The 21,221-nt window shown below is 42.5% G+C and overlaps 2 protein-coding genes across 5 annotated transcripts in view; both read left to right on the top strand.

Moving 5' to 3' along the window:
- LOC109981534 (plexin-B1-like) overlaps nt 1-10,571 on the top strand; it is a 67,246-nt gene extending 56,675 nt beyond the window's left edge. For all 4 annotated transcript variants that reach the window (XM_065961421.1, XM_065961424.1, XM_065961423.1 and 1 more), the window contains 7 exons: nt 124-296; nt 911-1,071; nt 1,988-2,135; nt 2,312-2,376; nt 3,593-3,668; nt 3,882-3,956; nt 5,354-10,571. In XM_065961421.1, the coding sequence (XP_065817493.1) occupies nt 124-296; nt 911-1,071; nt 1,988-2,135; nt 2,312-2,376; nt 3,593-3,668; nt 3,882-3,956; nt 5,354-5,458 (803 nt within the window). In that variant the 3' untranslated portion in view covers nt 5,459-10,571. The remainder of the gene's footprint in view (nt 1-123; nt 297-910; nt 1,072-1,987; nt 2,136-2,311; nt 2,377-3,592; nt 3,669-3,881; nt 3,957-5,353) is intronic.
- Nucleotides 10,572-12,341: 1,770 nt separating this feature from the next.
- si:ch211-220i18.4 (SRSF protein kinase 3) lies at nt 12,342-19,471 on the top strand. The gene is made up of 12 exons (XM_029276692.2): nt 12,342-12,916; nt 13,702-13,805; nt 15,395-15,503; nt 15,599-15,686; nt 15,886-15,973; nt 16,141-16,247; nt 16,344-16,515; nt 16,660-16,736; nt 17,038-17,145; nt 18,222-18,291; nt 18,412-18,504; nt 19,114-19,471. Exons 1-12 carry the CDS (start codon nt 12,867-12,869, stop codon nt 19,296-19,298), a joined length of 1,251 nt encoding a protein of 416 aa, XP_029132525.1. The 5' UTR covers nt 12,342-12,866; the 3' UTR covers nt 19,299-19,471.
- Nucleotides 19,472-21,221: the final 1,750 nt, after the last annotated feature.

Genomic DNA, 21,221 nt, shown 5'->3' on the forward strand with positions numbered 1-21,221 from the left:
TGTGCTTTAATATCTGTCATCGTTTCAAAACTTAAGGTTTCTATTGCAGTCAGATCATTAACCACGGTCATGACGTGTGTCCATCAGAACCAAACTAATAAATAAATACTTTTTTCCTTTCAGAGACCCCCATGCTGGACGACGGGGAGGACGGGGGAGTGAGACTTTGGCACCTCGTCAAAGCCAACGAGGAGTCGGAGCTGCCCAAGCACAGGAGGGGCAGCGTGAGGGAGAGGGGGGGCGAGAGGGCCAAGGCCATCCCCGAGATCTACCTCACTCGCCTGCTCTCCATGAAGGTAAGAAGAAAAGGCCTGCCAATCTGTCATGCTTACTGTCTTAATGATTTTTTACTAAGAGTCAAGTCCGCAGTGTTAAAGTTGATGTTTCCATCAGTGTCAACATGTGATGCTGCTCCATTAGAAAGGTTTCTAAAGGCCACGCCTGGCGTATATCTTGACTTAATTCTTAGAACATTTTGCTGATATTTTTACTTCAGGCCAACCTCCGGATCAAACAGCTGTTAACATGGCTGCTGGTGCATTTTCATAAAGAATCCATAATATCAGACTTATTCCATTATGAACCTACATAATTCAAAACATATCAAATATTCATCGTTAATATTTCTGTTGAACTAACACACCGCATCAACTAATTTTTCTCTCAGCTTAAAGTGGTTAAGTATCAATATACCAAAATGTTTGAGTGTTAAGATGCAGGGTGCAGAATGTGAGCTGGATTAAGATTTGATAATCAATCATGTGTATTTGTCTCTCTCTCCCTCTCTCCCTCTTTCTCTCTCTCTCTCTCTCTCTCTCTCTCTCTCTCTCCCTCTCTCCCTCCCTCTCTTCTCTCTCTCTCCCTCTCTCGCTCTCTCCTCGCTCTCTCCTCGCTCTCTCCTCGCTCTCAGGGAACGCTGCAGAAGTTTGTGGACGATTTATTCACCGCCATCCTCAGCACCAGTCGTCCCGTTCCTCTGGCCGTCAAATACTTCTTTGACTTGTTGGACGAGCAGGCTCTGCAGCACGGCATCGCAGACCCTGAGACCATCCACATCTGGAAAACCAACAGGTACGCTGACCAGCAGCAGCAGCTTAAGAACACAGAGCTGAAAGCTTAGTGACAGGTAGCAGGCCAACATCCAGTGGGTTGCCATGTGAGAGAGGTTATAAACATGATTCATGGGAACTAACAAGGTTTCCCCATGCACAGCCAACCCACATCCTCAGGTGCCGGTCGGTTGCAGGAACATACAATGAAAAAAATCAATAAAACCTTGGCACGCTGAAAATGACTTTACTGTCACGTTATTGAGAGCGAACAGCCTGATTGTTGAGGATGATTCATGGGGAGTTTAATCTGAAGGTTCCTCCTGCAGAGACACCACACACACAACATCGACATGTACTACAGGGTTCTCTTTTAGTATCTGAATGATGATAGAAACATGCAGTACAAGTACCAGGGCTACTTCTATATTCATGTATGTGCTGTGTTTCTATTATGGAGAAGGTTTGGAAGAGCTGCTTTTTTAGATTTTAAAGCGCTCTCTTTTAAGAATGTGGAAATGTTAGCTACGTCGATTCTTTTCCATACCGTGTTTTAAAACAATACAATCTCCGTTATTTGGAAAACTTGATAGTATCAAAGAGAACCAAAGGTTTTAAAAACTCTAAGGTTCCCAGGAATATTTTCACCCAAAGCTGCCAAGAACCAAAGACTGTCTTAGACCTCGTGTCCAGCTAGTGTTTTTTTCTGGGCAGAGAAGGCCGGGTCATTTTGGGAAGATGTTTTGACTCTGCACCAGATTTAAAAAAATCTAAACTAAACTCAACTCAACAAAACGCTGCACCAAAAGTGATTTGACTGAAACCAGGATGTTTGACGCAGACTCAAACATCTGCTGTTAGCTCATGGCTGCCCTGTGAATTGCATCAGTGGGTGATTTCTAAGTTTCCATCCTCCGTCTCGTCTTTTGTAAAAACAGTCTGCCTCTACGATTCTGGATCAACATCCTGAAGAACCCTCAGTTCATCTTCGACGTGCAGACCTCAGACCACGTGGACGCCGTGCTGTCCGTCATCGCTCAGACCTTCATGGATTCCTGCACCATCGCTGACCACAAACTGGGACGGGTGAGCTCAGCACTTTGAGGCACTGACAGATTGTCCTGGCTGCTAACAACAAATCATATGTCTTATTCTGTCCTCTAGCTGGGTTTTGCACTTCATGCATGGGTAAAATGGCGTCCTATGACCTTTGACCTTTGTGTTATTCAGGACATGTTTCTCCATTTGTCTTCCATGCACAGGACTCTCCCATCAACAAGTTGCTGTATGCCAGAGACATCCCGCGCTACAAACAGATGGTGGAGAGGTAAGAATATGGCAGCCAGTTGCTCCACTGATCCCGGGCATGAAAAACACTGGAGGGGGGGGAGGGGGGAGTGAGGCCTAGGACAATCTGTCAGTGCCAGACAGGGTAGACTGAGCCTGCAGGGTTTCCATGCATGGATGGTCGGTGAGCAGACGCTACACTTACTGCTGTCTGCTGCACGCTGGAGCCTGCAGATTACACCGGTGATGTATTAAAACGTTAAACACAACGTCTGTTTTAAAGATTTTAACTGCTGCAGAAAACTGGGATCTAAATCTTTCTCTGCACACATTCTCCCTCACTGATATGAGAATAGACCACAATTTAGGGTTCAGGGCCATGGGAGGAAAGTTTACATGTAGTCAAAATTTTAAACACAAAAGCTAAAGCATGTTTTCCTTTTGCATAATCATGTTGCATGTTAGGCGACTACATCATTCTGTTAAGTTACCTTCGGTGTGAAATGCAACAACATTGCACGTGCAGACTTTAGGGAAACAGCTTTTTACTTCCAGCAGGGGGCAGCAGACTTCAACTGACAGCTAATGTTTCCAATGTGATTCAAATAAGTTACTGTATAACCACATGTACACCTAACACACACCTAACACACCTAACACACCTAACACACACCTAACACACTTTATCTGATAATGATTTTATACTTCTGTATTTACATCTTGTTCTAAACACTGGGTAGGAAACTGAACACAGTTTTTATTTGGGTATTTAAACTGCAGATCTGATATGAATAAAGCAGCTTTAAGCTCAAGTCTTTACACACACACACACTCTCACACACACACACACACACACACACTCACAACCTTTAAGAGCTTCGCTACATACAGGGATTTGCATGCACATTTCATCAGAAACCTTTCATCAGCTTTATCAGCCAGCTATGTTCAAACATACCAGGATTTTGACTCAGGTTATTTTTGCTCTCTTTATAAAAACATGAATCCCCAAAATGAAACTCATGTGTATGTGCCTAAGTAGGACAACAGTGCAGCGATGAGGAACGCAAAAGGAAAGTTTGAGAGAGAGCATAGCACCGAGGCAGCCATCGGCAGGTCGTGTACGTCCAGGGTGAATGTGATTCAGTTTGCGTTACTGCAGTGTCGAAATCATGTTTAAGGAAACGCTGTTAAGTTTAAATAACAATAGAGTGTTTTGTATTTGTGTTTTTCTGCCCTGGCTCGTCTCCCCGCAGGTATTACGCAGACATCCGTCAGACCATCTCAGCCAGTGACCAGGAGATGAACTCGGCTCTTGCAGAACTCTCTCGCGTACGTTACCCGCTCTTGTATTCCAATTTTGCAAAAACTAACTTACCCTAACCCTTTTTGGGAGGCGCAGGGTTGAAAGCATAAATCATTTCAGGTCCTTCTGGGTGCGTGCTTTAACAAGCTACGTGTGGAGTCTAAAATGAAATATGTATGGGAAACCAATGCAGTTTTGAACACCCCCCCTGACGCTCTATTTTTACTCTCTTAAAACAGAATTATACCGCCGAGGTCAACTGCCTTGTGGCTTTACACGAGCTGTACAAGTACATCAACAAATACTACGATCAAGTGAGTATAGCCCAAGAACATGAGTGGTGGGTTTGACGGCGTGCCCGTCTGTGGTACGACTGCATTTCAACATCATTTACCATCTCTGTGTCTCTTCAAGTGTTCACAGTGAGACAGGAGTTAAATATTCAAACCTCCTTGCACAGCACTTATCACTTTATTATGACTGTGTATCTTTAGCCTTCTGTGTTCTGAAGCCAGGTGTACATTGTACCGTTCTAGCTAACACTGTGCTCACCCCGTACGACTCGATTGTGGAGTCTGACCTGAGAGCTCACTCTACGAGTTAAATCGAGACAAGCTTCCTTTGAAGTCTCCCACAGATGGAGTCTGAAGTCAGATGGATGTGTGTGTTTCAGCTGCCTGATATGTATCGTTTAAGTACAAACACTGGCAAGAACAATCCCTCATTTACACACACGCACACGCGTCACCAATAAAAACAAGCTAACTAGGGGCGCTGGTGGCGCAGTCCATGTATGGAGGCTGTAGTCCTCCAAGCGGGCGGCCCAGGTTCAAATCTGACCTGTGGCTCTTTTCCCGCATGTCATTCCCCTCTCTCTCTCTCTCTCCCTGATTTCTGACTCTATCCACTGTCCTATCTCTCCAATAAAGGCCCAAAAAGCCCCCCAAAAGAAATCTTAAAAAAACATGCTAACTAGCAGCAAAATCATAACAAATAAGACTTTCAAATGCCATCTGCAAGTTTTATGAAGGTGCAATCAGGAAAGAAGCCCTGGAGTCGGGGAATGGGCTCGTGGCTCTGCTCCTACTGTATGAGTGTGTGAAGTTGTACGACACACAGAGAACCATCTGACCGGTCTGGAACAGCTGATCTGGCCGTGGTTGACACGAGATCGGGCTTCAAAATGAGTCGTATAATTTAACAATCGGGCCTAAAGCGTGTTGAAGTTGTACAGGGCGTCACTTTGGGGTAGCAGTCATGTTGTCCATATGTTTATACAGTCTGAGTCTGTTTAGAGCAGGGATGGGAAACAGCAAGTCACAGCAAGGGCCACGTTCATTTAATTCTCACTGCCAGGGGGCCAAATTATAGAATACAAAAAAGATTACAGTGAATTATTTCTCAAATTTAACTCAACATATACCAGTGATCAAATATTATTATGGACATATTTCTGGTTTTCATGATTTCATGGCAGATTTTGTCATGTTTTCTTCATGTTTCATATTAATTGATGTCTAAAAATTGACCTGAGGGCCACGTTGAGGGTTGATGGGGGCCGCGTTTGGCCCACCCCTGGTTTAGAGTGTAATCTATTGCAAAAATGTCTCCCTCACTCCCTCAGCTTTTCCCTTCCACAAAGAATGACACCGTTTGAGATCTGTCTGTTAAAAACGTCATGATAATGTCATTGATTTTCCGTCTGTCTCAGATCATCACCGCGCTGGAAGAGGACTCCACAGCGCAGAAGATGCAGCTCGGTTATCGGCTCCAACAGATCGCTGCTGCCGTAGAAAACAAAGTCACAGACCTATGACCCGGACGGGGTCAAGATAGATTCTTTCCTTAAACCCTTGGAGCAGAGGACAAAGACGGGAGGAGCTCCTGTCTCCAGGAGAAAAAAAACAACTCTTCTTTTTAAGACAGGCCGAGGACGAAGGGACTTCTCGGTACACACTGTGCTTGTGCTGTCATTTTTGGCAGACAGATTTTAAGTGAAGCGAGAATAACCCCGAGAGGTTCACTGGCCGTGTTTCCTGTCCTGAAGTCTCCCTTGAAGTTTCCTCAGCTCCTAACACTGGAAGTAAAAGGACCGCGCTCTGAGGGCGACAAAGAGAGAGAAAATGTGAAGTGAAGCACATCAAACTAAAGACCTGAGATCTCTCTTCAGGATTTCCCAGGTTTGATTCAAACTAAAGCGAGACGTCAAATGGAAAGACACTTTGTTGTTTCCTCTCGTCTCTATAAGCTCGATTTCCAAACTGCACCGATCATTCCTGCAAGTTTCCGCTTCCGCTTACCGCAGGCTGTACGTCTTCTTCAAAAGGGAAGGATGTTGTGGGGGAAATAAGGAGGCAAAGGGAAAGAGATCGGACCGCTTTGGACTTTTTCCACCGGGTGTGTCAAAGTCTTACATGAGGAGGAATAAAAAAAGAAACTGTGGAGGGAGGCTTTTTCATTCTGCTTTTAGCTTCCTCAAACTATTCTTCCAAGTCTTACTTTATGATCTTTCCTCAGCCGGTGTTGGACATTTTCTTGCTCATTGTAAACATGATTTATTTTTTACTTTTTTAAAGCTTCAAATTATCGCTGATTTTCTGCGGTTTATTGATGCTGTCTTGTGCAGATTGAGCAGTGTTCTGTAAAGGTGTTGTTGTGTTGTAACACACAGAAGCCCCGTTTCCACCAAGCGGTCCGGTTTGGTTTAGTACAGTTTGGTACGGTAAAACCTTGAGTTTCCACAAGGCACAGCGTCAGGCCAAAAGTGCAGACAGCCAATAAATCCAACAAAGAAGAATAAGGTGATGCAATAATCAAAGATCAATGATTCCTAGGAAGGTCTTTGCAAAAGAAGCAAAAACAGCCTTTAATTTACTCTCTCCAAATCCACAGGATATTTATACATGGTGTGTTTTGTCCTTTATTACGGCTGTCTCACAAAAAGTGATGATTCTTTCGACCAATCAACGGACTGCAGTGTGTCTAGCTCCAACCTTTAGGGTTGGATCGGTACGCTTGGTACCCCAACAAAAGGGTACTAAAAAAATAGGAGGGTACAGATCAGTTATTTTGGTATCCTTCCCTCAGTACTGTACTGAACAGAACTGAACCGGACCACGTGGTGGAGGCGGGGCTTAATACTCTCAGCTTGCTCTCTTCACACTTTCACTTTCTGCTGCCGTGAATGTTCCTCTTTTTTTTTTATGCAACGTTTTGCAAATATAATTTTTTTTCTGAGATACGCCCAGGACATTTAGATAAAAGGTTCTCTAAGCTCACTCCTGAACTGATCCGTCCTTAACAAAAGCATCAAAGTTAAACTTTCTGCACAACTTAAACTACATTGTTTATCAGACATTTTAGTTCCCCCTGTAGGAGCGTTTTCTAACGTTGGCCATGTTTTATTCCACAGGATACTTTTATATCTATGATTGCAGCAGAGAAACACCCCCCACATCTCAAACCTCAGGATACCGTCAATTCAATAAATAAATTGTATTTTTCACGTTTCATTCGGACGATTCTGCGTGTTGGAAATAGTCATTGCATCAGCTCATAGTTTGAGTTTTCCGTCTAGACTCTGACCTCGTCACTCCTCGTAGATTTATTTACGATGCAGAAATTGAGGAGTGATGACATCAAATCTTAAACCCCCTCTGCTCTGACCCTGCAGGAGGAGGCTGGGGTGGATGTGGGGCCTTAAGTGCAGCACCTGGGGGCGCCGGTGGCCTAGTGGTTAGTGCATGTGCCCCACGTACGGAGTCCTCCAAGCAGGATGCCCGGGTTCAAATCCGACCTGTGGCTCCTTTCCTGCACGTCTGTCCCCCTCTCTCTCTCTCTCCCCCCAATTTACAACTCTATCTACTGTCCTGTCTCTAAAGGCATAAATAGACCGCTCAGTCAGGAGGATGTGTGTGATTGGAGGTTGTGAGAATGGCATCTGTGCAGCTTCAGTTGTCTGCCTGAGCTAGCTTGTGCATCACGTGGACAGGTTTCATTTGCCTTCAGGTTAATCATTTTTGTCGTTTTTGTTCTTTTCAGACATTTTTCATCTTCTACATTTGTAAGATGTTTTGGTAGCAGTCATTATCTTCTCTCTTTCTTCCCCTCCTCCTGTAAATGTTTCTGAAAGGTGTTTTTCCTTTAGATGGTCGTTACAGCTGATTTGATGCAACTTAAAAAAAAAAAGTCTGTCCAACATTTAACACCGACGAGAGAGCTGCTGGGAAAGTCTTTATCTAGTTTTATCCAATTTAATTTATTTTTTTATTTATTTGTTTTTGTTTCATGTTATTTTTCAAACATGTAAAAACTAATTGTTGCTGAACTCGTTTTCCTGTCAGATCTCCATCACCTGGTGACGTCCGGAAAAAGGCTTGAAGCCGTGCCACATTTCCCCTCTCTTCTTTTTATACTTTTCTTCTACTTCAGAAGCCGTTGAGAACCATGGTTTTGACTGAGGTTTTATTCTGTACATGAACAAGTTGTTTTTCATCAGTTTGTTTTATCCATGCGCTCGTGTTTTGCCTGTGGATTTCTTTGGGAATACAAAAATCCCTCTCTGATGTTCGGCCCTGATTCTGTAGATAATTACTGTTCTGAAGTAACTCTGACTTTAGTGTTCTCCAACTAATCAATAGGACAAACCTAACAGCAGCTTAATGTGATGCAATAAAGTGGTCCCAGTGTTCAACAATGTCTCGTTTGTGCATTTCTGTTTTGCAGTTCCAAGACGAGAAAAAAAAGTGTGTAAACAAACCTTTGTGCTGTTTGTGAGTTCACTTTGAATTTCTTTTCACAAATCTGACGCTGCTGATCCACGCTCACTATCAGTCTTCCCAAGCTGCTTTTTGTTTTTATTTTGATCTTGTTAAACCAAGCGGCAACCTCCGGTCTCGAAAAATGAAGCCAATGCTGAAGTGCAAAAATCCTACATCCTACTCAAGTGTCCACTAGAGGCTGGCTCCAGGAACACTGGAAGTCATATACACACAACAGGCAAAAAAAATCAGTTTTTACAGCATGAATAAACATGTTTACAGCCTGGTACAAACATCAGCTTACTCAGGCTTGCTGCAGAATAAATACTAGGAGGCTGGCAGGAGACACTCTGGATCAAATCTGAGTGAATGTTCAGCTGTTTGCGTTCATCCAATGAAAACTTCAGGATGTTTTCAGGAGTTTTGTGCGAGTGTGACAGCACTTTAACTCAGTGTTTTAGTACAAGATGTTGCAGTTTGGAGTTTGCACCCTCACTTAAGAGTGAACTTTGTTGCAATTTGAACTTAAAACTCCATTGGATCTGCAGAGTCCCTCTGCACTTTTAAGAAAAAGCTAAAGACCCAGCTCTTTCAAGAATACCTACTAACTTAATGATGATGGTCTCCATATCATTGATGATGATGATGATGGTTGTGACGATGGTTTTTGTTTGATAACGACAACTTATAAGATGGTTTCTATACTGATTAGAGCTCTCAAGAACTGCCCTCAATGTTGTGCTTTGCCTCTGGTCACTTCCTGTCAGCACCTGTGTGTCCAATCAGACTCAAAGCTGATCATTTGCTCTTACTGACATTGTTCCCTTTATTCTAGATCCTTGCTTGTGTTGTACTTACTCTCTGATGTACGTAGTGTTTTCATGAGTAAGTAACATATTCAGTCTGATGAGTGCACTTAGCATAGCCACTTTAGCACGCAGACTTCATCCTGTCATCGGTGCACGAGGCTGGGAACTATATTTGGACGTCCTCTCTCTCTCAGCATCCTATAAATGAGAAAGTATGAACACCTGTCACACACAGCTGGGGATGCTAAAGCATGCATGAGCCTCAAGCTGGACTCGAATAGTTTAATCTGCAAGTCCTGTTGAGTCCACAGACAAACTTTGGGATTTGCCCGAGTGTCGTCCTTTTGTTGAGTCTTTATTTGGATACTTCCCTCTAAATCTACTCGGTGTAGTTCACTCTGTTCTCTGTTGTGTTGTAAACGAGTGGCCGCTCTCACTGTAAGGCTGTTGTGCACAGGAAAATGGCGATCACAACGTTTGACTGTTTTTCTTTTTAATGCCGATTTGCAACCAGATGCATCAATATCCCAAATGTTTGTCAGAGATGTGAATCCAAAAAAACTAAATCTGTTTAAATTATGAATGTGCTTCTGCTTTAACTTGCTCTTTATGTGTCCAGCGAGTGTGGGAAAGCTCACATGAATGCAGGTTGCAAGATTACAACTTAAACCAAAATACAAAATAGAAAATACTTTGTTTTCTTCAAACATTTCTTGCTACAAATCACAAATCCACTTACTTTGCCATGATCCTGTATAATATGTCCTCAGTTTCTCAATCAAGCTCCTAATATAGAAAAGTGTTCTTTGACTTTCTGCGTTACTATGATGTCATTAGATGCATTTCTTCTGAACTTTTGCACAAACCAGAACGGCCCTGACATCTACTTCCCTTTCATTCCAAAAAACTAAGGCGGAAATTGATCGTTAGAGGTATCCAGCGCTCCTCACTCAAATGTTCTGATCACAGTCTAGCTACTCCACAGTGGATTACATTTTGACATGCAGTAATTATCAGTGCAATGATTCACTCAAAGAAACAAGTGCAAGTAAGGGAGAATGTGAATTGGAAAAAAAGAAGGTTGCAAATATTAATCAGCCATCCAGCGTGTGAAACAGGTGACAACCATGTGTGATTTTTTTTTTTTCTTACAGCTGGAGGGTGATGACATCTCTGTGAGCTACGCTAAACTGTCTCGTGTATGTGTGTGTGTTAGACAGTTAAACTATAGACCAGCTGGATGTGTGTGTGTGTGTGTGTGTGTGTGTGTGTGTGTGTGTGTGTGTGTGTGTGTGTGTGTGTGTGTGTGTGTGTGTGTGTGTGTGTGTGTGTGTGTGTGTGTGTGTGTGTGTGTGTGTGTGTGTGTGTGTGTGTGTGTGTGTGTGTGTGTGTGTGTGTGTGTGTGTGTCTTAAATTAGAAGCATGATAGCAACTGAATGCAGGTCACGTTTCACTGTATGGTACTGTAGAGAGCGGAGGGGGTCAGTGAGGCCAAACTGAAGGTCATGTAGAGCGAGAGAGAGAGAGTGTGTGTGTGTGTGTGTGTGTGTGTGTGTGCTCCTGGTTGGTTTGAGGCTCCTCTGTAACACAAACAACAGGATTTTCCTCCCCAGATAATATAAATGATGTAAATACAGTAACAAGAACATGAATTTGTCTGGTTATTTAAGAAATCTAAATTATATTTTAAGGATTAAAGTGGAACAAATGTACGTTGTGATATAATCCACTCACCGCCTGATATTTATTCCCTACTAACCCAGTGATCTAGATGTGTGCAGGTGCAGTTATAATGTCTCTCAACACACGCACACACACACATGCACACATGCTTCCTTCCCCCTGAGGGAGGTCTCTTATTACAGCTCTTTGAAATTGAAAACAGTAACAGCCTGCACAAGCTTTTCATCTTACGACTGGACCAACATTAGACGTTAATAGCCGAACACAGGAGGATAGACCACCTGCACGCACTAAAGCCAAAAACTGCTTTGTTAATTCTTCAACACATTGTTCTTTTTTTAAAGATTTTATCACAGAGAATCACCAACAACAATTCAAACGCCCTGTGATCTCACAATTTAGAATGAAACTGGAGTCAAACTCAAAACTCTTTCACACAGTGCAAACAAAGTCTGAACAATGAGACGCTCATCTTTGCTGCAAGGCTGCGTTCTTTCAAATGTTTGTGTCATCATGTCCCACGACTGTGTTCTCAAATGTTCCAGCACATCGCTGATACATATTTTACAAAGATTTTAATTGTTCAAAATGCTGCTTCTGGGATTCTCCTGTGCTCAAAATAGGAGGTTTGTTTTTTAGGCGACCGTTGTGGCATGGAAGAGATTTGAAGTCTCACTAATTGTACTTAAAGGATTGGTCTCATTGTTTTTAAAATAAAACATTTCCAATTACCAAGAGTTGAATTCTAAAAATTAATGCCATTGTTATGTCAGAATCAAGCAGCAACCTCTGGTGTTGAAAAATGAAGCCAATGCAAAATCCTGCAGTTCGCAGTGGCCACACTTGAAGAAACCTTCAAAATGGGACGGAATTGGACGGCCGTAATCTGTCTGTTGTTTGTCTGAAGGATGCAGCACCTGAAATGGGGCGTAGTTAATGTGTAACACTATTTAACGAGTAGTGTTAAGAAAAAGTTTAATTCTAATGTGATTCTTCAAATAGATAGATAAATAGATAGATAGATAGATAGATAGATAGATAGATAGATAGATAGCTAGATAGATGGTTATCAAACCATTGTTTGAACTGCCGTCCCATCCAGATTTCTACTACCAATTGACTTTTCAGTGACTATCCAACTTGGATGAATACGATTATAATTTAGAAGATTCTGTATGCTTATAGAGCAACATGCAACCTGAAACACATCAGTACACCGTAAACAAGCCTTTAAGTTTCCCACTGTGAGCGTTACAATGCAGGGACATGTCTGCTATGTGACTGTGATTAACAGTTGCCCAATATAAAGAAAAAAATCCTCTCCTCAGGTAACCTTTATTGTGACACTTAATATCATGTTGGAGGTTGTGGATCCCATTCTCGAGCCTGGTTTAGCTCTCGGTGATCCCTTCAGCTCAAAGGTCAAACACCTCCAGAGCAAAAAACATCAGCAGCTGTCACTCTCCCCTCCCTGAGTGTGTTTGGACTCAAGCGACACTCCTCTTATCTTCAGCCGCTCTGCTCTCTGTTGTGGCAGACGTATAGATATCGAGGAATAGAGATCATGCTCCAGGTTGACTCAGAGTTGGAGTGAGTGGAGGATATCAATCTCACAATGAAGCAGGTAAATTCCTGTCAAGTAGAGAGTTGGAGGCTGCTGAGGATTTCCATGTTTGGACCCTGCTGACTGCTGCTGGCTCTCCCAGTCCCCTGAGAGATCTACAAGACCCCAGCACCCCCCCTACCCCCCCCCCCCCCCCTCCTCTGCCTCTCAGCTGCTCAACAGTTTGTAACATTAAAGGAGCTGCAGTGTCACTTGCCTTTGCTACTGTATCTGAATCTGTCCTTACATTATGCAAAGGATTTGACCTCTACCTTCCTCAGACTGAAGGTATTTGCCATTTTTTTTATTCCAACACACCTTGCTCCACTGGCTGCTGTGTCTGCAGGCTGCAACTGCTGAAACACAAAAATGCAGAGGAGTCCCTACACAGCATGTAAAGCTACGCAGCAAGATCATATGTAAGTATATTTATTCTTCCTTTTACTCATGGCAAGTGAAACACTTGAAGCAACTTAGTCCTTTAACTTTTTGTGAAACATGAAACACACCATGCCGTTAAATGTTTTATTCATGTTTTTGATGCAACCTTGAATAAATGCTTGTTTTTATTTGCAGCTGGTCTTGTTAGATTTTTTTTCCATGGCCTCAGCAACTCTAGTCTAGAGCAGTTAAGTTTAGCTGAGTGATGGTGCCAATTAAACATGCCAGGCATCGGGAAGAGGAGTTGAAGGGCAGTTCAGAGTTCAGAAAGCACGTCAAAGTCTGATGTGACAAATTCAGCAGGAGAAGAGTCAAAGATTAACCATTGGACTATCAGAGAAACTCGAAGTCCTCCACATGTTTCCTTGATTCTAAAAACAAAGGTGACATATCTCCTATCACACTCCACTGTAAGTCATTCCAGCTCAACAGAAATGAAATCAATATTTTCAGACATGACGACACTAAAACTTCTCCACCAACCGCAACAGTAGATGTCCAAAGCAGCTGGGATTCAGACTTATATCAGGTTGCGTGAGCATGCCCGCAAAATGATTTACAGCTGAGTCAGAAATAGTGCAACTTCCGATGCTCGCTCTATCTTTGCATGGCAGCGTGACAAGTTTCCACGGCGGGACGAGTCTGTGGGAAACTCCAAAAGTAGTTCCAGTATCCCAGCTGGCCCAAATGACACACATGCATGCACATGATGTATGCAAAGGATGCATGCGCCGTAATCACTTTTGTGTATGTGTGTCTGCAGGAATGGAAATGTGTCGTCTTGCAGTATCAAGGCCCTAGAGAGCCACGGGCAGCTAAATCCGAAGGACAGCCAGGACTCTGAAGACCCCAGAGAATACTGTTATGGTACGGCAGAGACTCTTTACTCACTCCTTCATCTGCACACGTTCTCATTAACTGACTGCTAATGTTACCACACTTTAGGGATCACAACAGCAATTAAAATTATGTATAAAAAAATGAACTCCCCATGTCTTTGACTTGTAATTACATGGAGACTCACATGTAATCAAATGTTGCAACATTTGGAACCCAAAGGGATAATTGGAATCTAAAGGGCTTAACACATCACAAAACAAAATAATGCTTCAAAACCGCAACTTGTTTTCACACATTTGAGAAGAGGTTAAAGGTCACATATTGTGCAAAATCCACTTCACTATGTTCCTCTAACACTAATATGTGTCTCTAGTCTGTCTACAAACCCCCCAATGATGAGAAAAGTCCATCCTCTCTGTCTTTTTCCTGCTCCACTTTTCAGAAAATGTGTGCTCAAACAGGCTGTTTTGAGATTTTCCCTTTATGACATCACAAAGGGCAGTAACCCCTCCCCCAGGTGGGTGACACTCCCACAGCTAGGTGTTTGTTCTGCCCTCTGAGTCTGCCTTCTCACCGTCAACAATAAGACATGGAGCGAGAAAGAACGAGACACCCAAGCCCTTCCAGAGAGGGGGCGTGGTCAGACACAGCTCATTTACATATTTAAAGGTACAGACACCGAAACAGCCTGTTCTGAGCAGGGTTGAAATAGAGGGGTTTATAGTCATGATCAAATACAGGATCAGAGTGGATTTAGAACAAGAAACTTCACACACATGTTTTGGGGACCTCTGAGACTTATTTACACTGGTTGAAAAGGAGAATAATATGTGATCTTTAAACTATTTAAAAAAAAATCCTTTCCATTTTGATCACCTACATACTTGAATATTACCTCTTAGATGATACAGTGTAAATCCTTTGATACACTCCCTTTTGAGGCAACATTCAAACATTCAGATCTTGAACTTTCCGCTCCATAAAACACATTTTCAATTTGTTGTGATCTTAAAGTACTTCTTATGGCTGTCTTCGCCTCACCCAGCCTTGTTCCCCTCTTCGTATAAATCTCTTGAACCTGCAGTATCTTGTCACCCACTCTGACCTTGGTCCCCTCTGTTCCTCCTTTCTCTCCCTGCCAGCTGTGCGGGACTCTGCGAGTACCTCTCTGAGGCAGATAAGCTGCTGAGTATGTGATACCACAGATACCTGACACAGTAATAAATCATAAACCAGCTCATATCATGTTCATTTTTAATAGAAAAAGAGATTCAATTTCCAGATCTCTGACAATGTCCAAGAAGTGTGTGTCACGCGGGCTGAAAGAGAGCTGATACAGGCTTATGCATCATCATTTTTCAGTGTCCCGCTGGCAGATTTGAATGTATTACTCACTACAGACATGTTACGGCTCAGAGGAAGTCGTAATACCAGAAATAGCTTTAGTGTCACATTTTAGCCCTCCATCTCTAAAGCTCTCAGAACAGCAGATGAAAATTATAATGTGTCACAAACTGTACACACACACACACATATCAAACCCAAGAAAGATAGCAAATAAAAAAAGATAATGATTACTTTGTGTATTCTGACTTTCCCCCTTTTTTCTCCTATAGGTGGGTACCACCCTGTGCAGATAGGTGACATCCTGAACAGAAGGTACCAGGTGGTTTCCAAGCTTGGTTGGGGCTATTTCTCCACCGTCTGGCTGTGTCTGGATCACACGTAGGTTTAATAGAAGCTGTATAAAAATGATCAGTATGAGGAAGGGGGTAGAGTGTCTTGTCAATGATCATCTGATGTGGTGTCTGTGTTTGCAGACTCGGTCTGCGCGTTGCTGTGAAGGTGCTGAAGAGCGGAGCTGACTTCACTCAGGCCGGACAGGATGAACTCGCGCTCCTACGATGTGTTGGTGACCTTTTGCTTGTCCTTCTCTCTTTTGACTTCTCTCTACCTTATTATCCACTCGGACCTCCCTACCCGCTTTAAGTACAGTCTATCGTTATCGACATACAAAATGTTTCCCTGGATTTTTCTCTGGATGCATTTTTTTATTGCCTTCCTTCTCAACTTCTTACTCGTCCACCTCTTCTCTCTCCTCAAACAGGCCAGTGGTCCCACGAGCCGTCACCCCTCAAGTCGAAGAATTGTCCAACTGCTGGACGAGTTCAAGCTAGCCGGAGTCAACGGGATCCGTATCCTTCAGCGGACTGTCTTTATCTGACACCAAAATCAATAATCCTTTTTGCAAACTCAGAAAATGTTTCCAGGGATAACAATATTGTATTGCATCAAACGGTAAGAACTGCTCAGCCAATAGTTCACAGGTGTGTCAAAACTGACCTTGATACCTGGTGATCAGATATATGCCTGGTGCTGGAGCTGCTGGGACCTGACCTGAGGAGCTGGCAGCTTTGTTTTGGGAACCCAGGACTGTCGCAGCCTTCGGTCAAACAAATACTCACTCAGGTAGAGAGCTGCTAAAAAACACTAGTTCCACATGTTTGAGTTGATGGTCAGAAAAAAGTTAACACCATCAGCCTTCCTGTTCTGTGGTCTCTCTAGGTCCTGCAGGGTCTGGACTACCTCCACACTCAGTGTAAAATCATCCACACGGATATCAAGCCTGAGAACGTCCTGCTGTTTCATCAAGAACTGTCCCACATAGAACCATCAGGGGGCAGCAGCTCCTCCTCTTCCTTCTCTGTACTGACCGGGAAAGATGCCAACTCAGCAGGCACAGTGTTTTTAGACATACAGGGGTTTATCTTATTGGCTCCAGTATTGCAAATGTTAGGGGTCAAGACATTTGCTGGGCTGACATTTTTTCTCTGAATGAGTAAAATGTTTTAATGAATGATTTTTTTGTTGTCTCTTTCAGTGAAGGAGCAGTCGAGCCCTTACAGTTTAAAGAATGTTACAGTGAAGATCGCTGACCTGGGCAGCTCCTGCTGGGTGGTCAGTACTCGCTCTATACTTTACATACAAAGCTCTTGTACACTCATCCATTGCTCTATCTCTATAAGAGACTATGTCCCATCAAAGTATGTCCCTAGAAACTTAACTTAAAGGCATCAATTCAAGACTCAAATTTCATATTAGGAGTATAAAGAGGCTGCAATAAATCTCTGGCTGTGTAGTAATAATGAAGCTTAATTTTGGGTGGTGCACATCTTTTTTTTCTCACCTGACATAAAAACATCCTGACAAACCTAAGTACTTTCTGCCATGTTTTTCTCTTCCTTTTCGTCTGAACCAGTACAAACATTTCTGTGAGGAGATTCAGACTCGTCAGTATCGCTCACTGGAGGTCTTACTGGGATCTGAGTACGGCCCACCTGCGGACATCTGGAGCGTCGCCTGCATGGTGAGGGGTGATCGTCTTACTGTGTGGAATATTGAGATCCTTGTTATTAATGTAAATTACACTTGGACCTGACTGTGTCAAGAACCAGATTTTGTTTCATATGTGACTAACCAGAAAAGAGTCCAAAGCCACACATATACAATAAGCATGTCAAAGTAAGAGGTGTGTTATTGAAGAGGATCTTAATTGAAATGCATTCTTTGGTGAGGACAAATGATGCACCATCTTGTTTTTTGAAGCCTAAAATGAACAAACCAAACACTTTCTCTAAAGTCCATCTTTCACAAGTTTTGCAGCCAGCGTGGGTTCTCCTACACTAAAGGAAGGGAAGGGGTTGGATGCTTTCGATGAGAACAAATGTTACATCACAACATTTCAACAGAAGCATAAAACAGACAAACTAAAAACACAAGCTTTACAGTTGGTCTTTTATGAAGTTTGCAGCCTGCGTAGGCTCTCCTACACGCTTGGAAGAGGTGTGTAATGATACAGGCCGAGTGCAATCTGCTCTCAGTTAGTTGCCACAAAAATGAACAAACCGGTCAGTGAGGAATTTTGTTTTACAATTTATATTTGTGTCAAAGGTGTAGGGATTACAAAACCAATAAAAGGTTATTTTAGAAGTATAAAGTGTAAAGTAAAGCTTGATTTATGAAGATCAATATCAAAGATTATTCCCTTTAGGCTTAAGACACTCGTTCAGTTTCAAAATCTCTGTGTGATGTTGGATCTTGTTAAAAACCAATTACATCCACTCGCTTTGTCTCAACATTTTAATTGAACAATTCTATATTGAATAATTTTGTAATTATATGAATTTGACTTTGTGTTGACAGTAGATTGTTTTGCGCAAAATAAACTTTCATGGGCCCAAAACTGAGCTTTGAGGAACCCCACATTTATTCTTAAAACTATCAAACACCCTACCTTTATATTGCATTTGCTTTTGAGTTATTTTGTAAGACCTACTGGAGTGGGAAATATCTTTCCCACTTGTTGGGATTGTTGTACTCTATGCGCACTCGGCCACTCATCTCATCTTTATTCATGCGTTTGTTTATTTTGCGCTCTCTCAGGCCTTTGAGTTGGTCACTGGAGACTCCCTGTTTGAACCCAAAGCAAACGAGTCCATTTCCCTGGAGGAAGGTATGTTAAGTACAGTGTGCTGACACTGGCAAAGATAAAGGAGATTACACTGTAGCTGCATTGTAATTGCTGTAAGTGTTGTATGCTAATGTGTACTGTAAATGTTTACATCTATCACAGACCATATAGCCCAGATCATGAAGCTGCTGGGTAAAATCCCACCAGCTCTTGCCTTTTCGGGCAGATATTCTGCAGACTACTTCAGCCGCAGAGGTAAGTCCATAGCGTCCCTTACATTGTGGATGCTGTATGGTTGCATAACTTTACTTTTAATTGATATCTGCCTAGAAATGCTGGCGATACTAAACAGTGGTAAGGAGAAAGTTGGAGGGCAAATTTAGATTTTCCACTTGTGTTCCCAGTTTAATTTTTGGTCATGAGTTTTAGTTAGTGACAGAAAGATCGAGCTTGAGGAAGCGCCTGAAGTTAGTTTCCATCACAGGGTGGTTTGGCTCTACCAGACTGACAAGGAGCTCAGATATCTGATGGGTGCTGGGAGAAAAAGAGCTGCTTCTTCACATTCTCTCTTAGTTAGTGTGGTTCAAGCATCTGATTAGGATGCATCCTCAGGTTCTTCTTTTTGAAGATTTCCAGGCAGGACTAACTGGTGGGAGAACGCAGAGTAGATCCAGAAACTGCCAGATGCATGATATAGCTCATCCAAAATGAGAACATGTCAGGATCTCTCAGGAGGGAATGGATATGTTGCTGGAGAGAAGAAGGTCTGGATTGACTTTGCCTGCTGCAACCTCAAAGTGGATGTATGAATGTGTGGATGAATGCATGGAAACCATTGTTGTAACCCTGTTGTTTGTCCCCCAGGTGACCTATGTCGTGTTGGTCCACTGAGGCTCTGGAGCCTCTACGATGTTCTGGTGGAGAAATACCACTTCCTGTTGGAGGAGGCCTCTGAATTCTCAGACTTTCTACGCCACATGTTGGATTTTTATCCAGAGAGGAGAGCCACTGCTGCGCAGTGCCTCCGCCATCCTTGGCTGACCTCATGATGGTTTCCTAAATTCCTCGCAGGCCTCATCTTCATACCCATGTGCCTGTCATTCTTATAATGCTTTTAGCAAGAAATCGATCAGCTCAGATTGTCCAGCCACAAACTCTCTCTGTAAGATGTTAGAAATGCACAGAGCTGACAGAAGTATTTGGAGGATTGTTTTTTTTTTCACTCACTTTGATTTGTGAATTGCTGTAAAAAGTTGTCCCTCACCAGAGAATATTAATATTGCACTTTATGCTGATTAGGCATCTTTCCACATAGATCCCTGCTTGTGTAGCTTATGAGACCTTTGAGTCCAATAAGTAGGAGTTCATTTGATGATTCTTTATTATTTGTTGCTACACAAACAAGCATTACAGGTCTTGCCAGTTTAAAGTTGTTAATTTGAAGCTAAAATAAAGTGGAGCTTTTCAAATTGAATGTTAAAGGTCACATATTCTGCAAAATACACTTCACAATGTTCCTCTAACTATCTATCATCTAATATGTGTCTCTAGTCTGTCTACAAACCCCCCAATGATGAGAAAAGTCCATCCTCTCCGTCTTTTACCTGTTCCACTTTTCAGAAAATGTGTGCTCAAACAGGCTGTTTGGAGATTTACCCTTCATGACATCACAACGGGCAGTAGCCCCTCCCCCTGGTGGGTGACACTCCCACAGCTAGGTGTTTGTTCTGCCCTCTGAGTCTTCCTTCTCACCGTCAACAATAGGACATGGAGCAAGAAAGCCCGAGTACACCCAAGACCTTCCAGAGAGGGGGCGTGGTCAGACACAGCTCATTTACATATTTAAAGGTACAGACACAGAAACAGCCTGTTCTGAGCAGGGCTGAAATAGAGGGGTTTATAGACATGATCAAATACTAGATCAGAGTGGACTTAGAACAAGAAACTTCACACACATGTTTTGTGGAGCTCTGAGACTTATTTACACTGGTTGAAGAGGAGGAGGATATGTGACCTTTAAAGGTGAAATTGGTGAGTTAAAGAACAGCTTATTCAAATCAACAAGACCAGTTAAACTGCAGTGCAATGACTTTAATATGCACAAAGAACAACACACACAGTGATACTACCAAGACTAAGCTTTACAAAAACATAAAGTGACATTGATATAAACAGAGCCACATTCACATGCATTTCATCTCCACATTTTAAAACAGCTTTGTACGGTGTAGTGTGTCATCCTATCCAGCTGTAGGCTTTGCACTGCTTCAGCGGGTCTTCTTTATAAACAACTGAGTAGCCGCACTCTGTTCGGACCCAACGACACTTCCTGGGCCAGGAGGTGGGCTTCATTGGTCTGGAAAGAGACATAAATGAGTTAAAGAGCATGAAATGATTCCAATAAGAAATTAAATGATATGACCCAAAAGAAGACATCTACTCACGGAAAGCAATAGGCTCCAAAGTCATGACAGAAACATTTGTCACAGCCTTTCCGGAAAGACTCTCCGGGTTTGTAGAACTTGTCTTTATATGAACAAATGCCTGCAAGAAAAACACAATGAATATACGTATATAAATGTATTGTGTTTAAGAAGCAGAGAGCTTTCATTTAAACTTGACGTGATTACTGTTTGAGAATCTTAAGAACACCAGTCCAAGAAGAAAAAATGCCTGATAGGCCGAATCAAGTGTTTTTCTGAGCCTGGATAAAAACAAACATTAGTGGATTGTGCACATATTTATGCACCGATATAAAAGCAAATGCACTTCTAGTGTGGTCAGATGTTGTGCTCTCTTCTATGACATGTTGGTGCAGACAGTGCTGAGACCATTTTAAACTGTCCAGGTGTCCTCTGCTGGGCTAAAGACATTAACACCATTTGAAAGGCAGTCACAGCATTGTCTCTGCTTCTTATGAAAAGCTTTCAAAATTAACTAATCTGAAAACAAGTATGCCTATGCCTATGTAG

Source organism: Labrus bergylta, chromosome 12 (genome assembly GCF_963930695.1).
Source record: "Labrus bergylta chromosome 12, fLabBer1.1, whole genome shotgun sequence".
In the NCBI taxonomy this organism is placed as follows: Eukaryota; Metazoa; Chordata; class Actinopteri; order Labriformes; family Labridae; genus Labrus; species Labrus bergylta.

Bases quoted from the DNA above. Each gene is read 5' to 3' on its own strand.
- si:ch211-220i18.4 (XM_029276692.2), top strand. From the start codon at position 12,867: ATGCAGAGGAGTCCCTACACAGCATGTAAAGCTACGCAGCAAGATCAT. The intron at 12,917-13,701 runs GTAAGTATATTT...GTGTGTCTGCAG, and splicing joins GCTACGCAGCAAGATCATAT to GAATGGAAATGTGTCGTCTT. The intron at 15,504-15,598 runs GTAGGTTTAATA...CTGTGTTTGCAG, and splicing joins TGGCTGTGTCTGGATCACAC to ACTCGGTCTGCGCGTTGCTG.